This window comes from Gossypium hirsutum, chromosome A01, assembly GCF_007990345.1.
Source record: "Gossypium hirsutum isolate 1008001.06 chromosome A01, Gossypium_hirsutum_v2.1, whole genome shotgun sequence".
In the NCBI taxonomy this organism is placed as follows: domain Eukaryota; kingdom Viridiplantae; phylum Streptophyta; class Magnoliopsida; order Malvales; family Malvaceae; genus Gossypium; species Gossypium hirsutum.
Genome location: NC_053424.1, coordinates 109,688,823 through 109,708,844, shown reverse-complemented (window position 1 = coordinate 109,708,844; position 20,022 = coordinate 109,688,823). Strand labels below are relative to the sequence as shown.

At 31.7% G+C, this 20,022-nt stretch overlaps 1 protein-coding gene and 1 pseudogene across 6 annotated transcripts; both read right to left on the bottom strand.

Annotated features, from left to right (window-relative positions):
* Nucleotides 1-5,002: 5,002 nt before the first annotated feature.
* Nucleotides 5,003-8,430, bottom strand: LOC121203344 (uncharacterized; annotated as a pseudogene).
* A 952-nt stretch (nt 8,431-9,382) lies between these two features.
* Nucleotides 9,383-17,831, bottom strand: LOC107925407 (uncharacterized). 6 transcript variants are annotated; one of them, XR_005926936.1, is made up of 5 exons: nt 11,066-11,240; nt 10,922-10,975; nt 9,991-10,133; nt 9,756-9,833; nt 9,383-9,646 (listed from the first exon to the last, which is right to left on the bottom strand). XR_005926936.1 is itself a non-coding variant. In XM_041112926.1 (5 exons), the coding sequence occupies exons 1-5, from the start codon at nt 17,635-17,637 to the stop codon at nt 9,493-9,495; spliced, it is 663 nt and encodes a 220-aa protein (XP_040968860.1). In that variant the 5' UTR covers nt 17,638-17,831; the 3' UTR covers nt 9,383-9,492. The 6 variants fall into 6 exon arrangements, 2 of the variants coding, with proteins under 2 accessions (XP_040968860.1, XP_040968867.1); XR_005926938.1 differs by having other exon boundaries at nt 9,991-10,109; XM_041112926.1 differs by lacking the exon at nt 10,922-10,975 and adding an exon at nt 17,464-17,831 and having other exon boundaries at nt 11,066-11,179.
* Between the last annotated feature and the right edge of the window lie 2,191 nt (nt 17,832-20,022).

Sequence of the window (20,022 nt, the reverse complement as noted above, 5' to 3'; positions counted from 1 at the left end):
TAACCCCGAACACTGAACCTTAAATCCCAACCCGTAAACCTCGAGGTTCAAGATTTAATGTTTAGAGTTCAAGTTCAAGATTTGGGGTTCTGGGTTCGGGTTTAGAGTAAAATAATTATCAAAATTATGTATTAATGACGTAGAAAGAATTGCACAAAAATTACTATTTTTTTAAATTGGTTGCATGAATATAAAAAAATATTAACAAAAAACAAAATGATTAAAATTTGTAAAAGGAGAAAAAATGCTTGTTTATAATTTTAAAAAATTAATTATTTTAAGTAATTTAATTAAAATTAAATTAAGTTAGAGAAGATATTAGATATAAATGAGTGTATAACAATATTCTATTATCTTTAAAATTTAATGATGTGGCACTATTTTATTGGTGTCTAAAAACTATACTTTTTAGGATCATCCTAATATAATTTATGTCTAAAAAAATATTTTTTTCATATAAAAGTATTTTGGTAGACACTAATAATTTTAAAACTCAAAAATAAATAAAAAGTTAAACCCCATTGCTATTCCTAGTCTTTTACATGACCAAGTTCTGACTTCCTTCTGTTCAATTATGCGTATTAGAAAGGAGCACTAATTTTGGTTATGCGTGTAGAAATGAGAAAGGCTCATTCATTCTTCCCATGAGAAAGCTTGAAGTAGAGCTGTATAAAGTTGATTCCTCAATTTCAAATCTCTTTTCATTTTCTAATCTAACACACACCTCACGGATTCCCTTGTATAACAGCATGCGCTACAGTGCAGCATGGCATTGAAAAACGCATATCTGCATGCCACCAACCCCCTCCCCTCCCCAACAAAAAAGGGAGGGGGGGGGACTATGAAAACTGAAATGGGAAAGGAATAATCTGGCTTTCAGGCATCATCTAAATAGTAAGCTTGAAATGACCATTAAATTCGTTGAGAAAAACACTAATCATTCGCAAAATACTAAATCAAAGGAAGTTTGAATTGGAAGCTGAGTTGACAAAGTGATTAAACAGCAACAGTACTGAGTGGAAGACAATAACATAACAGCTCACAACCCATTCTTTGCCTTGAACCTAGGGACCAAATAATAGAGCATTTCCAAACCCCAAAACAGACGTATGAATTGAAATCCCATAGTCAATGAAACTAAATTGTCTGCCGTCTGCAATGAAATATATAATTTTTTTATAAAAAAACATATATTCTTTGTTAAGGTTACAGTTGGGTTTTCATTGTAAAAGGCTCAAAGCCTAGGGCAACCTTCTTTTCCAAGGTAGACAACATTTAGTATTAGTTGAATAATTGACCATTTGTGGAAAAAATTGCAGGCAAAAACGCCAACCACCGTATTCATTAAGTCGTACAACACCATGCACGCTCATGCACCCTCTTTCTACTTATAAACCCTTCCTTTTTTTTTCGAAGGCTCAAACCTAACTATCTTTTTAAGTTTTACCCTCAAGTTTCCATCTGAAGTACTTGTCTTTCTTTGCTGTTTTCTTTTTGGGGGTATTTTCTAGGGGTTCTTAGAGGCTTTGTTGCAGAGCCAATTTGGCATTCTGTCCACCTCCATTGATGTACTTCTTCTTACCTACCCAACTTATAAAATGATTTGTCTTTGAAGTAATGGAGGCGGCCAGTATGTCAAATAGACTCTGTAAATTTCTCTCTGAGAAACCCTAAGAGAGGTTAATGAAATACCCCTTCACCCTTTCATGTTTGCCGGGGCAAGGATCAGTCTTTTCTTTTCTTTTTTTTCCCATTTGCTGCTGCAAGTGCAACCTTGAAAGAAATGTGCACGTACTGAAGCTCTTAAGGTATACAATTCCGACAAGGTAATACACATATCTATCTTGTCTTATTGCTCGCATAGATAATTGAGTGAAGAACATTAAATATTCAAAAAATTTCCCTGTAAAAATGTTCCCTTCTTTCTTCTTCTTGTATTTTTTTTATTATAATATGCTTATCACTTGTTTTGGCTGGTAATTGGCAATGGCTTCCAGCATTCTTCCATATCCGTTTCTAATATTGTTTAAAACATTATACTTTTTTTTTCTATTTGTGCCTAAGTATATATGTTAAACAGATATATAATATAAAAATATAAAGAAAATTCAGATAATAATAACATGAACATAAGTCAAGCCATCTGCAATAGTGCTAAAAATTAAAGCAGGCAAATTTACTACGTAAAATTCGACTTTTGTTTTTCCTCCTGACCTTTTTCATTGTTTGTAATGATGGTGTAAAGATGATAACTTTCACGTTTTTAAAGTATCTTTCATGATTATTTATGGTGAACATGTGTTCCACTGTCAATGGCTCTTAGAATGTTTTTTTTTTAGCTTTGGATTCCCAGAAGCAATATCTTGGAAAGTGGCGTAAATCCCAGAGTTCCATTTTTGGTGAAAGTAGTGTTTTTTTCTTCTGATAATTGAGGGTTAATTTGCATATAAATCAAACTAATTTATGTTTGCAATTTAAAAAAAAAAAAAACCTAAACCAAACACACAGTCATGAGTTGGGAAAATTAAACATGCCGTTTTGCCAAAACGGAGAGGATAATTTGCTTCAACAGAAGAATCTCGAAGTAAATACTTTTAAGGGTCGATTTGGATGGACGATGCCTTTATTTGCAATTAATATAAAAATAACAATGACGGTAATATTAGATATTGTAGTAATACTATAGCGTAAAATAAAAAATAAACTAAACGTGTCGTACTGCACTACATCTTACCACCTATCCAAACCCATCCTAAATTTCACCGAAGTAATCTTTTCTGTCCTAAAGGAATCCTTGCTGATTTTGGTGTTGTAGGAGCACGCTCCATTTCCACTCCAACAATGCCAAACTTTTAATTTGACTTTAATCTACTAAGTTAGACTTGTAGTCTATGCCCTACTTTTTATTTTTAAATACACCGAATAATACCTAAAGTTATTAAACTATTAATAATTTACATTTTAATCACTTAATTTTAAAAAGTTATGAATGGTTATTAAATTATTCGGAAGTTTAATTTCATTTAAGTCGCTAAGTTATTAGAAAGTTTTTATTTAAATCATTGAGATATTAAGTTTTTTTTTAAATCCGGGTAATGAGCTTCAAGCGATGATCGATCGGTATGCTAGATCAATACCTATTTGACGAGTAGAAGAACATATATTAGATCCAAGTCGATTTGACGAATAGTACCAATGATTAATGAAGAAAGTATTGTTTAGATTTTGATTCGTAGAATAATGTTTTTATTTTATGAAAAAAATTTGAACCATAGAAAAGAAAGAGAAGGTGAGTTTTCGATTAATGCAGGAGGAATAAATAGATAAGACCATACAACAATGATTTAAATAGCTCGATGACTTAAATAAAAATTTTCGAATAATTCAATGATTATTTTGTAATTTTTTTTAAAGTTAAGTAACCAAAATATAAACTTATTTATGGTTTAATGAGGTTGGGTGTAAGTTACCCTCACAATAACCACTTTTTGTAAGAATCTTTTTTTATTCTATAGCAATTGCATGGGCAAAACCTTAAGAGTACGATTGGTTCACTGTAATGGAATAGAGCTGTAATTGAATAGAGCTGTAATGGAATAGAACTGTAATAAGTAATTCAACTGTTTGGTTGGATGGAATGGAATAGAACTGTAATAGAATTCTTGTGTTTGTTTGAATGGAATGATGTTGTAATAGAATAAGAAAAAAAACTAAAATGACCAGAATACCCTTAGTTGAATTTTTTAAGTAGATGATTATTGTTATTATTATTAAATTTTAATAAGATTACTATTAAAAATAATTTATTAAAAATAATAAATAATTTAATCATATTTTACCATAAGTATTACTAAATATAATTTAATATAATTATTATTATATGAATTAAAAAATCATAATATATAATACCATAAAAATAATATATAATCTACTTTATTATTTTTAAACTGCACTACATAATATGCTAAGATATCATTAGTGAAACAAATAATTTGATTATTCTACAATAAAAAATAAAATATAAGAAGTAATAAATAACTTGAGAATTATATTTCACATTTAAACATAATATTCATATGTTCCTGGGAATGTTCCTCGAATAATTTTCAAGATTGGAATACTACAATATTTTTTTTTCTAGAAATCGTTAATGAGATAATACAATATTTTTCTCTAGAAATCATTCACTATAAGATTGGAATACTACAATATTTTTTCTCTAGAAATCGCCATTGTAGAAGGACATGATTGAATGTGCAGAGGTTTTGCAATCTATCCCTAGGTTAAAGTAATGCGTTAATAAAATAACTTGATATCCTTAAATATTCTATTCAGTTTCTCATAGTTCTCATATTTAATTCAACCACCAAAAAAAAAAAAAGGGAAGAAAAGAGAAACTGTACATGAATAAGACAACAAATGAGTGTATGGTAGGAGCTGGTATTTACATTGAAAAGATTACGAAATAAAATCATCGGTTTGCCCCAAAATGTGATTCTACCCAGATCCGCCCCTCATCACTCTGATCAATAAAACATTTTAATAGCATCCAAAAGATGAATAAAAAAAGGGCTGCCAAGACAAAAAAAAACATTGTAATAAGCAACCAAAACAACCGTTGAAAATGCTTTAAATTTTTTTGATAGATAATTATTGTTATTGTTATTAAAATTTAATAAAATTATTATTAAATATATTTTAATAAAATAAAAATAAATAATTTAATCATTTTTTAATATAATAATTATTAAATACAATTTAATAAAATATTATATAATTTAATAACATTCTTAATAAAATAATTATTATATGAATTAAAAAATCATAATATATAATATTATAAAAATAATATAAAACTTACCTTATTATTTTTAAATTGCAATACATATTTAATGTGCTAAAATATCATTAGTGAAACAAATAATTTAATTATTCTACAATAAAAAAACAAAGTATTAAAAGTAATAAATAGCTTGTGATTAAAAAAATTTAGACACTAAAATAGAATTAATGATATAATTTAAATGTTAATTTATGAGTTAAGTAATAATTTTAATCGATACTTTGTTACATATAACAAACAATATAATGTTACACTTCACATCCTCATTTCATTTAAATTGTGACAGAAGGAAAGAGCATCACCATTGTCAATGGAGATTTCCATTATACTTGTAGTTTCTAAAGGTCACTTTCTCAATACAGGAAAATTCTCAGGACATGTATCATTCTTGTGATTTCATGCCAACCTAGCTCCACCAAATCTCCAAACTTGTATCTACAATAGGTATGCTGGAGAAGTACTCACATGCATCTCCGATTATGCACTTATCAGCCATCAAGTTGTATCAGTATTGCCTTCTTGCTGTGCTTTAGAAGAATCTTCCTCTTTCTCCATGATCTGCTGGATACCCTCTTGATATCCTTCTATGAAACTCTTAAGAGCATCTCTATATGCAGAAGCCCTTGTCATGTATAACCTCTGTAAAACAGGCCTCAAAGTCTCCATCCCTCCTCTTGCAGCAATCACTATTAAATCATTTCCATAGACAACATCAAAACAATGTAAAATTCAACAAGATAAACTACAATACCAGGAAAATAAGAGAGAGAAAAGGGTGAGAAGAGAGAAATTTGGCCTAAAAAATTTTAGTTGAAAATTTAATATTTCCTCAACAACTGAACTTTGGCCTGGTGAAGAAGGGATTCACCAAAAATATGCCAATGGAAGTGTAAAATATAAGACTTGAACACAGGTGCCAACAACAAAATAAAACAAAATGCAGTCACAGATGACTCTGAGCAGCCAGGGGAAGAAGAAATCAAAGAATAAATTCCAAGCTACCTCTAAAAAAGTTCTACTAAAAAGGGAAATTTAAATGAAAACCTAACTGAACTCAAGCATTACGGGACTTTGTTCTTTGACCTCCATAAGATGTCTCAAGCACGAATCTAACGGTTTATTGCATATATAATATGCCATATATTTTGCAAGTCATGCTATATACTCCTTGATTCATTACAGACAACTTATACATTTGAACATTTCAAGATAAGAAACCACAAAGTAAAGTTCCTCACCAATATCCTCCAAGGTCGAAGGTTCTATCTCTGTACTCTTACTCTTATCTCCATTGGATTTACCTTTAATCCCATCATCCTTCTTAGAATCGTTTGGTCTAAGATCAGGACCAATATCCCTTACCCAACTTGCAGTATAAAGCTTAGAGGCCTCCTTCAAGACCTAAAGAAGGATGACAGGTTTTTTACTAATTATATACTAAAAATAAATGTCTCTTATTCCCTAATGCATAGGCAAATAATAGGCTCTTGAGCATTATTTGACATCAAGTGGTTAAGTTAACCATCAAGTAAGAAGAACAGTACATAAAAGTCATTTGATCATTTCAATATCCCAATGATCTATAGTACTAAATTAAAATATACAGATTTCACTTTCTCCGCAAAATATTTTTTCTAAGTCGATTTTAAGGTACACCTATTAAGAAAGGTTGAATCCTCCAATACATCATGGAGAAGAGGTAGACATTTTACATTGATAGTGATTAATGTAAAAGAAAAATGAGCATATATGATAAATCCTGCTCTAACAAATAAAGCATGAAATAGAATTCCAGTATATCAAAAATCATGGGTAGAGTAGACTACATCGTTTGCAATTCATACCACAACCATTGACACCCAAAATATGCATCAAAAGAAACAGAAGAAAAGCTTCTTACAGTCAGCATAGGCCAAAATGTTGCCTTCAGTTCTTTATAGATATTAGCCGAGGATTCAAAACGCAAGAACCCCAAAACTACATAATATATACTGTTCTAGATTGCAGCCCAAACAGTTTGATCAAAGATAACTTTTGCTGGAACCACCCACCAGTCATCGAAAGGAAACAAAGCCTGGAACTCAAAGTGTTTCAGTGCTCCATGGAAAAAAAATGACTCAAAGCAGCAAAACATATAAACTATGAACCACAAGTATTACCTCTCAAAACTGGTAATAATAATGAGAAAGGGATCCATGAAGAGTAAATCCAACAAGGCCCGATCTGAAGGCTTTCCTTCATAACACTACACACAGGCTATACAATATGAGCTGAATGCAATATATGTTTACGTTTAAAGGATTAATAGAGAGAGTGGAGAAGAGAGAGAAACTACTTGTGCAATCTAATTTCCTATTGAATAGACTATCCCACTTATTGCCATTTTGGCTATCACTGGTTTGGCTTTAAGAGCTTGTTTGTATGCAATCCAATTACGTTCTGGAACATATTGGAGTACCTCATAAAGTGTCCATCCCTGTTAATCATTCATAAGAATCAAATAAATACTGAGATAAGAAAAAAAAACAATATTGTAGCATTTAGATTTCACTTCATTTTATTTTGAGGACTCCAGCTTTCACTTGGTTTTTGAAAGCTAATCTGCATAAACCTCAAATTTCCAGGAAAGCACAAATCATAAATAAAGACCCCCTTTTTCTTTTACAAGCAATGTTTCAGATTTCATGGTTAGTTTAGAAAGTTATAAACACCTCAACAATTTTCAAGATTAAAATCATAAAATGAAGAACGAAAGAGATTAACCAACTCTAGCACAGAGAGAAGTGAAACCAAGGAAAACTACTACCAAGCAAAAATACCCTTCTCAAAACAAGAGCATACCAAAAAAAAGCTCTTTTGAAACGAATCATTATTCAACTCTAAGTAAAACAGGAAATAGAATTAAAATGCAAAAAAAAAATTGAAAAACCTAGGAGATAACTTACATGCCAATAATCATGATCAATTGTAAGCAACTTGGATACAACAAACGTGTCAAATCCAAGAACGATAGAGGCATTGATTGCTCTACTACTCAACTTCTCGACATCATCACGGCCATCACCATCATCACCGTGACCACCTCCAACCTCTGAAGAAGAAGCCTTCAAAGTTTTGGAGCCATTTGGGAACAAAAGCTTCTTAGGTTCATGGGAATGACTGTTCTTCTTTGAAGCCAATTCTTTGTCCTCTGTGACTGATTGAATGACCCAATCTGCGCTTCTTGGTACCTTTCTTTGGAGCCCAGAAATTAATAAGCAAACAAAACTCTACGGAAGAGAAATTGGAAAAGAAAAGTACCAAGAAGCGCTCGTGCCAAGTCAATTTGCTGCCCTGTAGTTGAAACTACAGAAAGGAGATAGATGATGAAACAATGAAAGAAGATGATGTGAAGGAAGAAGAAGCAAAAATGTTTACCTGACCTTGGATGAAGGGGAGGAATGCCGGAGTCGAAGGGTATGTGAAATGGCTGCTGATTGAGAGTGTTTTTGACGTGAAATTTTGGTAAGGGTAGAATAGGTTTCTTCAAGCAACGAATAGGTAAACGGTGAAGAAGGCACGGAATAGAAATCCCCAAAAATCTCTGTTTAAGCCCGGAATGGAATCCACTCGTAATAAGGTATTACGTTGAACCAAACGCCAGTTTAAGTTGGCCTGAAGAATAGGTTAGTAATAGGCATATAATGGTTTAGCTATTACCTTCAACCAAACATGCTCTAAGAATTTTCAATCTCTTCATAATATTATATTTCATTAAATTAATATTATTAATTCTTATTTCTCTTGTTATTGAAAACCTATCCTTGGACAATCTAAGAATTGATTTTCAATCATTGTTGTTAGATTTCACAAAAGGTATGTGAGGTTTGCATCATTTGGTATCCAGAGTTTAGAATTCTTCTAAATCAGATATATTTCTATTTTTATTGGGTCTTCTTCATTTTTTTCTTCTTATTTTCATCATTCTTGTTCAACTGCATTTCTTTTCTAGAAATTAATTTTTTTGCAACTTACTTTTCTTGTAGTATATTCTTTTAAATCACAACAATAAAACTGATTTTTTAGTGGCGTTTTTAGAAGTGCCGCAAAAAAATGCCACTATAGATAACGCCGCTAAATTTTGCGGCATTTATTTGAAAAAATACCGCTAAAAGTCATGACCTTTAGCGGCGCTTTCTTCATAAACGCCACTAAAAGTCATGGCCTTTAGCGGCACTTCTCTCACAAACGCCGCTAAATATCATGACCTTTAGCGGCGCTTTCTCCACAAACGCCGCTAAAGATCATGACCTTTAGCGGCGCTTTCTCCACAAACGCCGCTAAAGATCATGGCCTTTAGCGGCGCTTTTCCCACAAACGCCGCTAAAGGTCATGAAATTTAAATATATATATATTATAAAGGTCTTGAAAAATATAAAAAATTAAAATTCATTATCAAAATATTGAGAAGAATAATGCCATGATATAAATATAAAAATTTTCTATTAAAATTCATTATCAAATTAAAATAAAAATAAAAATATAGAATCAAAACTAAAATAAATAATAAAAATTAGATTAAATATAAATATAGAATCAAAATAATAAAGCACCAAACTTGTATACTGCCCACCATTATAAGTCACTAAAAGCAAGAAAAATAAAATGACTTAATTCATGGAATTCACGAATGTTAACATTAGACATGAGTTTAAAACTTTGCCTTCGGAAGGATGTTCAAAACCAGAATCCACAATAGATCGAAGCAGCTCCGGTTTCGGCAAAAAGTCTCTAAATCCCGAACTGTGAATTCCAACATACCCCCTACACCATATAAAAAAAACATTGCTTTACACTAAAACTAGCAGATTATATTAGAACATTGTTTTCCTTAAAAATATGTATAAATTAAAATCAACTACGGCTAAAATACCTGAGGAAGTGCTTTGACATAGCTGCGATAAGTATAAAGAACTGATGCCATCTACTTCCCATCCTGGATAAGTGTGTTCTGCCATGCCATCAAATACAAGATCAGAAACAAAAACAAAACACTAAAAAGTTTATCAAAATTTTGCAATTAACTTTAGACTCTAACTAGCTTGGGCAAAAAATAAGTATTTATGCATATAAGCAAAAAGGAGAAAAAATAAAATAAATTGACATACAAGCTGATTGAGAGCTTTTGTGTCCTCTGTAAGAGTAGAAACGATAAGCAGAAGTAATCATGATATGGTTCATATTTCTGTCCAACTTCATAGTGGAGAACTTGAAGAACTTCTCCATGCTTTGTAGATATGAAATTAGCCAACTCATCAGAAAGAAAAGAAAAACAATCAGCCAAAAGAAAGAAGCAATAATTGGAAAAACAAGGACAATCCATTTAATTGTAAAAGAAAGAATGCTGACAAGTAAACCAGGAAGTTTATCTTACAATGCAACTGAACATTAGCATTTTGAATTCAAGCAACATATATCAACATTTTCAGTTTCATTTATGAATTTAAACAATGTTGAAAAACATTCAACTTTTGTGATAATTGATGGATAGAATGAAGATTCAGAGGTCTACTGCTCTACCTTCCAATAGAGTGACGACTTGACATAAACAAACACAGAACTAGTAGCTAATTTGCACAAATTTATATTAAGCAGTACTGTAAAATATCACACTTGGCAAGTGAACGATGACAGGGCAAAAGCAATGTTTCTTATTTCTTCTTCAAACTCTGTTTGAGATTATACAAGGTATAGGGTTTATGGCTTAGGTGCATCATATCTACTCTTCTCTTATCTTCCCAACCACAGGTTTAACAGGTCTTTTACCAACTTAATCTTAACATAAACATTGTCTTTAGATTGAGAAATACAATTTACATGTACATTAAACATATGACATGTGGAGTTCATACGATAAGCAAAGTAGTTTAAAGTAAAATTTGTTGTAATTTGTTTCTTCATGAAAAGCACAAAAGGCATTTAAGAAAAACAAAATGAAAAATAAACTAGTTATTTTAAGTACATCTAACTATTGGAAATTTTGTACTGATAAAGGAATTGTAAGAATAAACTCAACAGCACACAAAAAAAATCTATTACTCTGCACTGGGAATAAACAGGCTTCAATGCTGAATAGAAAACCTACAAGCCTAACTGCATTTAAGATAGAGGAAACACATTACTGACATCTAAATCAATATAACATCAGTGAACAAAATATAGAAAAAGGAGAAATTCAGCAACCTGATTACAAAGTGGTTCTAATTGCAAACTCTTCACTGTAATTCGCTTTTTGACCTTAACTTTGTTAACTCGACCAAGATTTTCAATATTGCAATGTTCCTCAAACATGATAACCTATAAAATACAAGTAATATTTTATTAATATAACTAAATTATAATATTAAAATTAAAATACTAAATAACATTTTAATTTGAAAACAGAACTAAATCTATTAAAATTCTAAAAAATAAGAATTATATTATATATAACAATATTTATGTACGCGTAAATAAAAAATACTCAATGCCAAAAAGTTCCAACTTCCTAATCTGGATCTCCTGCACGTTCAAATAAAAATATATATGTCAAACAAGAATTTCTGAAGATGCTAAATTCAAAAATAATGCCAATGTAATAAAGGATTAGGATATTACTGGATAGTTTTAGCATTGACAATGACTACATTTCTAAAATAGGATGGTTTCTCAATCATTTAGGTTGTTCCTTGACAGCAAGTTTAGAGAGTTAAGAGGAAATAATTGACTGAGGGTGGATGAAAAGATGGCATTAAGCTAACCTTGTTAGTGTTTGAGTCGTTAGAACATAAAGTGGAGGATCAACAACACTCTTATCAATAAAAAGCAACGTTTTACCCTAAAAGACTAGCGTTGAATCATAGTATCTGAAAAAACTTAACGAAATAGAAATGGTTGTAAAGAAGCAATGTGATACGGGGTTGCGCGCGGACCAAGATCGAGTTGCCAAGTCACGAGAAACTCCTACGAAAACCCTAAACAATTAGATCTGAAACGAAACAGAAAATTAAAAGATTAGATTTTTGAATTTTCAGATCTGAAATAAAATCCCCAAATCAGCAAAGAATCAAATTGAGAATAGAAATAAGTGTTAGGGTTCTTGAAACCCTCAAGGAGATTGTGATTCTGCCCAATTGAACAACAAGATAGTTTTCCCCAAATTTCGACAATCTAATTTCACCCAAAAAAAGTATGGAAAAACCCTAGAAATTGGGGATTTTTGGGCTGATTCCTTAAGATAGAAAAAGGCTGAAAACACAATAAGAACAGAAAATAGATTAGATAATGATTCAGCACAAGTAGAAATAAAGAAAGAATTGACAGTAAGAAATTAAAAGATAAGTCCTAAGAAGCCTTGAAATCTCGAAAGATCTCACAACTCCCTTCAAACGGCTCTAATCTCCCCTCCAAAGAATATCAATGGCAAGAAGAAGGTTGAAGATGGCTCCCACAATCAAAAAGATTGTTAAAACAACTTCTAAAGAAAAATCAAGAGAAAATCCTTGAAGAACTCAAAGAGAATTTTCACTCAAATCAAATCTGAAATTTTCAATGTAATTGTAATGTAATGTAGGGTGGTTGGCCAAGCCATATAAATAGGCCTTTCAAATGTTTTCCTAATTTAATTAGAACACTAAAACTAAAACTAAAAAAAAAACTCCTAATTATTTTAATATGGAAATTCGGCCAAGGGTCTTTTATTTGGGACTCTTGGATAAACATTTAAACTAAGTAAAATAAATAAATAAATAAAAATAAAACTTTACAACTTGGGCCACTTTGACAATTTGGCCTGATTTTCAACTAAGTATGGGTGGATTTCTTGATTAGGCTGGGAATTTGCTTATTGGGCCTCGCCTTCAAGAATTTGGGCTTTTGTGACTCGTATCATTCCCCCCTTCCTCAAAAAGATTCGTCCTCGAATCTGAAAAATCAAATGAACTCGACTTTCCTCTATCGAACGGGACTAATGGCAATTGAGTCCACTGAAAAGAATAGCCATGAGATAGTAAATAGCAACGGAAACAAGCTTGTAGTCCAATCATAAGCATAACAGAACAGGTATAACGCATGTGAATGGACAGATTCAGATTACCATGCAAACAATCTAATTTACTCACCACTGCCTCGTCAAATATTTGAAACAAAGATGGACATGTTTTAAGGCATTCAGTCGTCTCACATTGTTCCCACAAACCATGAATAAATTGCGAGTAATAAATCAAATGGTAAACATAATCGTCACAAGTAGGTATTTGAAAAGATTTACATGGTTCACAGAGTTGCATAATCATACCATGCATTAATCGACGGTCTATAGATTCACTCACACATGCATTATCAAAAACAAGAATCTTTTTATCAACCATCAAAACAGATAGATCATCAATAAATAAAATAGGACAGTCAAGCACGTTTCGATCTAAGTGTTCATCAACACGATCTTTATCACTATCCGAGGAGTACAAAAGTGTTTCAAAGGTTTCAAGCATCTTACCTCGATAAGCAAAAGAATAAGGGTCGATTTTACCTTTTTCATTTAAAACAAACCTTCGTTCATCGGGGGCATAGTGTAGTCGAATCTCCGTTGTTGAGTTAACCTTTGTCAAATGGAACTCAAACTTCATGTACAACCACATAAACTGTTTAAGGCAAGAATATAAATTGAAAACAAATTTGGCAAATTTCGTTACCTTATTCTCCAAAACAGATTTGGACAAATTCAAGGATTTTACACAAGGTAAATCAAGAGAATAACAAATCACGCTTCTTTTCGTAATGACTTTATCAACCACAATCGAAGAGTAACAATTAATCGGATCAAAATGATGGGATCTTTTAAGAACTAAGTCACCAAAAGTTTTATCAATAATTTTCAAATCTGCACTGGACTCGGTTTCTAAAATTTCCTTACCTCGCTTACCTTCGGGATCATGTAGTGTGATTTCATCTTTGCTTAAGTTGATCGTATGAAAGCGTCTTTCATTTGAGAGGTATTGAAGTTGAAAGTTATCTTTCGATCTTTCGGGAACCTGAAAAGTAGCAACACAAGAAAAATTCATATCTTGGTTAGTGGAAACATTCCTCACTAGCCTTTCCTCGTCTTTTTCTTTTGTTTCTTTTCTAACTCATTTTCTCTTCTTTCTTCAACTTCTTTTTCAATTTTCTTTTCTGTTTCACATTCCTTTTCACTCTCAATCTCTTTTTGCTCTTTTTCATTCTCTTTTTCTTTTTCCTCACTTGTTTTAACAGAATTTCTCAGTTTGATTTGGTCCTCATGGACTTGTTCCGGAGTGAGCGGCACTAAGGTAAGTTTCTTTCCTTGATGCTTGAAAGAATACCTATTGGTACGACCATCGTGAGTGACTTTTCGATCCAGTTGCCATGGTTCTCCTAGCAACAAATGGCAGGCTTGAATAGGCATTACGTCGCACACAACTTCGTCTTGATACTTACCGATAGAAAAGGCAATGCGCACTTGTTGAGTGACCCTAAATTGGCCTTCGTTGCTAAGCCCTTGTAGTTGATAAGGTTGTGGATGCTTGGTAGTGGTTAAGCAAAGCTTTTCCACCATCGTCGTGCTGGCTATGTTCGAGCAACTTTCACCATCAATAATAACTCTACAAAGCTTACCTTGTACATGGCAGCGAGTATGAAAGAGATGTTCTCGTTGCTGCTCGCTCCTTGGTTTTGCCAAAGATGATTGTCCACGATCATGGAAATCATCATCCATTCTAGTGACACGTCGAGGGCCGCGCCTTTGGGGTTGGTTATCCCTATCTTCCTTAATTGGATCTCGATATTGATGTTTTTGATTCACTCGTACCTCATTCAAAGTAGTATTCAATGCTTGAAGTGTAGCATTTATTTGTGTGATTGCAGCAGTATGTCCATCTAACTGTTGTTGGACTTTCATAAGTGCATCATTATTATCACCTTTAGACATCTTCAAAACCTGTAAAAAATAAACACTCAACACTCAAAAATAAAAGTTAGCAAACCTCACCATTAATCACTCAAAAAGAAAATTCAAATTCTCAATGAGGTCGAATTCAATCTTGTGAGTTCTTTATCAGAGTTTATATCAACCAATTAGAGAGTGTGAACCAAACTACCAAAGAATCCTAATTTGCACTAGGATGCCAAAAACTGACGAGACACCAATTGATTCGTGTTGCACCGAGGAAGAAGTTGTGCACATGTTTAAATCCTACTAACACAAGAAACAAGAAGGTGTTAGATAACGTAAAGGAAGAATAAAGGTAAACAAATGAAAACCTACAGCTAAGAATCAATAAAAATTGCTGAAAACAGAAAACCCGAAAAACTGCGGAGTAACTTGACAACTTCGTTCGAGGTGTTCCCGATCTCCAAAAATCACGAAACTAAATCTGGAGTGTCCTTATATATTTAATTTTTGATCTGGAAAATTTGGGCACCAAATTCAACCCGCTGAATATTTTTTTAATTTTTTATTGGATTTCGTCTTTTTTCAATTTTTTGACTTTTTCGACTTATTTTTTTGCGGGAAATATTTTTGTATATTCAATAACAGTGCCAAAAATATGTATGTAAAATTTCAGATCAATCAGAAAACGTTTACCCACTCAAATGAATTTTTTTCGAAAATTTTTCTGGGTAAAACTGCTGTTTGTAATTTAAAAAATAGAGATCAGTTTAGAAATCAACCAAGAACACCCAAAACGCCCAAAATCTGATACCAAATGATACGGAGTTGCGCGCGGACCAAGATCGAGTTGCCAAGTCACGAGAAACTCCTACGAAAACCCTAAACAATTAGATCTGAAACGAAACAGAAAATTAAAAGATTAGATTTTTAAATTTTCAGATCTGAAATAAAATCCCCAAATCAGCAAAGAATCAAATTGAGAATAGAAATAAGTGTTAGGGTTCTTGAAACCCTCAAGGAGATTGTGATTCTGCCCAATTGAACAACAAGATAGTTTTCCCCAAATTTCGACAATCTAATTTCACCCAAAAAAGTATGGAAAAACCTAGAAATTGGGGATTTTTGGGCTGATTCCTTAAGATAGAAAAAGGCTGAAAACACAATGAGAACAGAAAATAGATTAGATAATGATTCAGCACAAGTAGAAATAAAGAAAGAATTGACAGTAAGAAATTAAAAGATAAGTCCTAAGAAGCCTTGAAATCTCGAAAGATCTCACAACTCCCTTCAAACGGCTCTAATCTCCCCTCCAAAGAATATCAATGGCAAGAAGAAGGTTGAAGATGGCTCCCACAATCAAAAAGATTGTTAAAACAACTTCTAAAGAAAACTCAAGAGAAAATCCTTGAAGAACTCAAAGAGAATTTTCACTCAAATCAAATCTGAAATTTTCAATGTAATTGTAATGTAATGTAGGGTGGTTGGCCAAGCCATATAAATAGGCCTTTCAAATGTTTTCCTAATTTAATTAGAACACTAAAACTAAAACTAAAAAAAAAACTCCTAATTATTTTAATATGGAAATTCGGCCAAGGGTCTTTTATTTGGGACTCTTGGATAAACATTTAAACTAAGTAAAATAAATAAATAAATAAAAATAAAACTTTACAACTTGGGCCACTTTGACAATTTGGCCTGATTTTCAACTAAGTATGGGTGGATTTCTTGATTAGGCTGGGAATTTGCTTATTGGGCCTCGCCTTCAAGAATTTGGGCTTTTGTGACTCGTATCACAATGAATAAGAACATTACATACTATGAATTTATATTCAATGCACTCTCTGTAAATGGTTATCAACATGGAAATGAAAGGATCCTTATATGAAACAAATGGTAAATTTTGAATTTGGCAATTGAATCTTCATATCCTTATATGAAGTTTCGTCGGCAAATGAAAATGAAAGAAAACTAAAGCAACATGGTTCCAAAGGTAGAAAGCTATCTAAGTTAATGTCTTCATGCACACAGTTTTGGAAAAAGTTCACATCTCTTAGCTAGGTGGATATACTGGCAAGCTTGATAGATCACATGAATAAGGCTTTGTAGTGAAATACTGAAAATTGAAGATTTAAGAGGGTCACATCTCAGTTTTTTTTTTTCAAATCGAGAGAAAAATAGTAGCTAAATTTTATTTGGGGGATTTAAGGCGAGCGATTGATGAACCACACTGAAAAATCATAAGGTCTAAGCTTAAGACAATCCAATCTAACATCAATGGCAGTTATGATAGCTTAACGCACGATGGAAATGATAGCTCATTTAAGCTATGATATGCTTGCTTTCAAGTAAAACAACAGCATCGCTTAAAAATAACAGATATCTTGGACTCTATTTTCCATGAAAATTGAATCTAATGGAAATTTGGGTTTACCAAAATTACGACCAACAATGCAATGCCAAGTAGGTCCATGTTTCTTGTCGAATTCTTTCTTAATGTACTCTGCTACATCTTTCTCTACATTATTCTTCTCGAAAGCTTAGTCAAAACCCCCAGAAGGAAAAACCACTCCAAGTCAGCAAATTTACAGTTTTTACTAACAAATCAAGATCAAACGAAGAAAACCCAGAAACTAATTCCAATAAAAAAGCCATAAAAATTAGGAATCTTGTAAGGTAGAGAAAAAGAGCTAACGGAAATGGCTATATTGACGGCCTCTTTTCGCATGTCGTCTTTCATGTCGGTGCTTTTGATGATAACTTTCTTGGGTTCTGCAGTAAGCGCTGGAGAAGGCTTCAATTCATCGGTTCTCCATTGTTTCATCGTCAGAGCTCCGGTGGTGCTTCTCTTAGCTGCTTCAGTACTCATCCTCTTTTTTTCTTTTTCGTTTTTCAAATTCCAGAGCCAAAAAAAGAGAAAAAGAAAAGGGAGAGACTTAGTTTCCAAAAAATTCCAGTTTGCAACAATGGGGATTTTGTTTTGGAAGAAAACGAAAAATTTATTTGGGAAAAATTTTTAGAGTAAAAGGGAAAAAGAAATAAGTACAAACTTCTATTTGGGGATTTAGGACGTGCGACTAAATTTTCCATGAGAAGAGGGAGTAATGGGCAGTAATAAAAAATTATTTGTCTTTTGCGGCGTTTTTACTAAAAACGCCACTATAAAATTTTATTTTTTTTCATTTTTAACCTATTTTTTCTATTTTTTTTATTTGATATTTAGGGTCTAGTGTTTAAAGAGTTATTGATTAGTGTTTATAGTTTTAGGGGTTTATGATTAGAGATTTAAGGTTTGAGGTTTAAAAAGTTGTTGATTTAAAGGGTTAGGGGTTAGGGGTTAGGGTTTAAAGAAAGCCATAACATTGATTTTAACAGTTTCGTAACTTAATTAAATGAAAACTTCTAATTAAATATTTTAGTTATCAAAGTGTAACTTTTCATAATTAAGTAACTAAACTAAAATTAACTTTCCCATAGCTAAGTGAATGGTGTAGTTAATTTATATTGTTTATAAAGTCGGTTTTAGATATGATCAAAATAAAATCGAATTCAAAATAAAAATAAGACTTTATTTAATTTGTTATAATTTAGTCCTATCCAAAATAGATAATTACCTATCCATATCAATCTGTTACTTTTTATTTATTTTTCAATAAATAATTTGTTATAATTTTAAAATATTAAAATTAATATTATCTCTTTTATAATTATATAAGAGATTATTTAATATATAAATTAAAACACACTAATTAATCTAAATCTTAAACCCTTAATTATAGTCTCCAAACCATCAACCTTAAAAGAATAAAAACACACCCTATAAAACAAGTTGGAACTAAAACAACACTTATTTAACAACATAAGAAAAAAAAAACAAAAAAAGAGTTGCAACTTTTTAGTAAGAAGATTGATTTACGAATAAAAGACAATTCACTGTTTTATAAAAAGAAAATGAGTTACAATTAAAAAACGTGGAGACACAAATGAGTGCAGAGGATTTTTGTTCGTATAAATAAATATATATTTTAATTAATCAGTATAGATAAATATTAAAATAGTATAAACAAAAAACTATTAATAAAATTTAAAGGTAAACTTATCATGTAAAACGTTTTCCACAAAATATCCCTTCAATCCATTAAACAATATAACACCTTATTAATATATAAAAAGATTTTTTTATCAAAATCAAGATATCTATTATCGATAACAATAATTAATTATAGGGTTTAGGATTTAATTATTGAATATGATTCCCTTGATATTAACATGCTATATACCCATGGCCATTAAACCTTAAACCATAGACCTTAAACCTTAAATATTAAACCCTAAACCCAAAAATAAATTTAATCAATATTAAGTATTGCTTCCATAATTTATTATGAACATAAGCTTTTACATTACTATCTATGTATATACACATCAACATCCATATGATGTTTTTGAGGGTTTAGGGTTTTAGGGGTTATAGTTTAGTGTTTAGGGTTTTTAGGGTTTTAGGGGTTTAGTATTTTAGGGGCTATAGATTAGTGTTTATGATTTTTTGGGGTTTAGGATTTTAGGGGTTATATGAATTTTAGCGGCGTTTTATCGAAAGCGCCGCTAATGCTCTGGTTTTTAGCGGCGTTTTACCGAAAGCGCCGTTAATGCTTAGTTTTTAGCGGCGCTTTCGGTAAAACGCCGCTATTGCTCTGTTTTTTAGCGTCTTTTTTGGTAAAACACCGCTGTTGTTCTGTTTTTAGCGGCGTTTTTTGTGAAACGCCGCTATTATTCTGTGTTTTACAATTTTTGCGGCGTTTTTTGATAAAACGTGGCTAAAAATGCCGCTAAAGCCCTATTTTCCTATAGTGAATCAGATAGATTTCTTATTTGATCGAGTCTTGCTCTTTTTTTTTCCTCTTATCTGTGTTCATTGTGTTTTCATCGTTCTTGTTCAATTGCTTTTCTTTTCCAGAAATTAGTCTTTGTGCATCTTACTTTCTTGTAGTATATTCTTCTAAATCAGATTGATTTCTTATTTGATTGAATCTTGTTATTTTTTTCCTTCTTATCTTTGTTTATTGTGTTTTCATCATTCTTGTTCAATTGCATTCCGTCTTACTTTTCTTGTCATTAAGGTTTTTTTTTTCCAAAAAAAACACATTCATGTATTGATTAAATAAACAAAGCACTACAGTATCAACAACAAAAAAAAACACCAATAAATTAACAGAGAAAAATAAGAGCATACATAAAATTCTAAGATAATTTG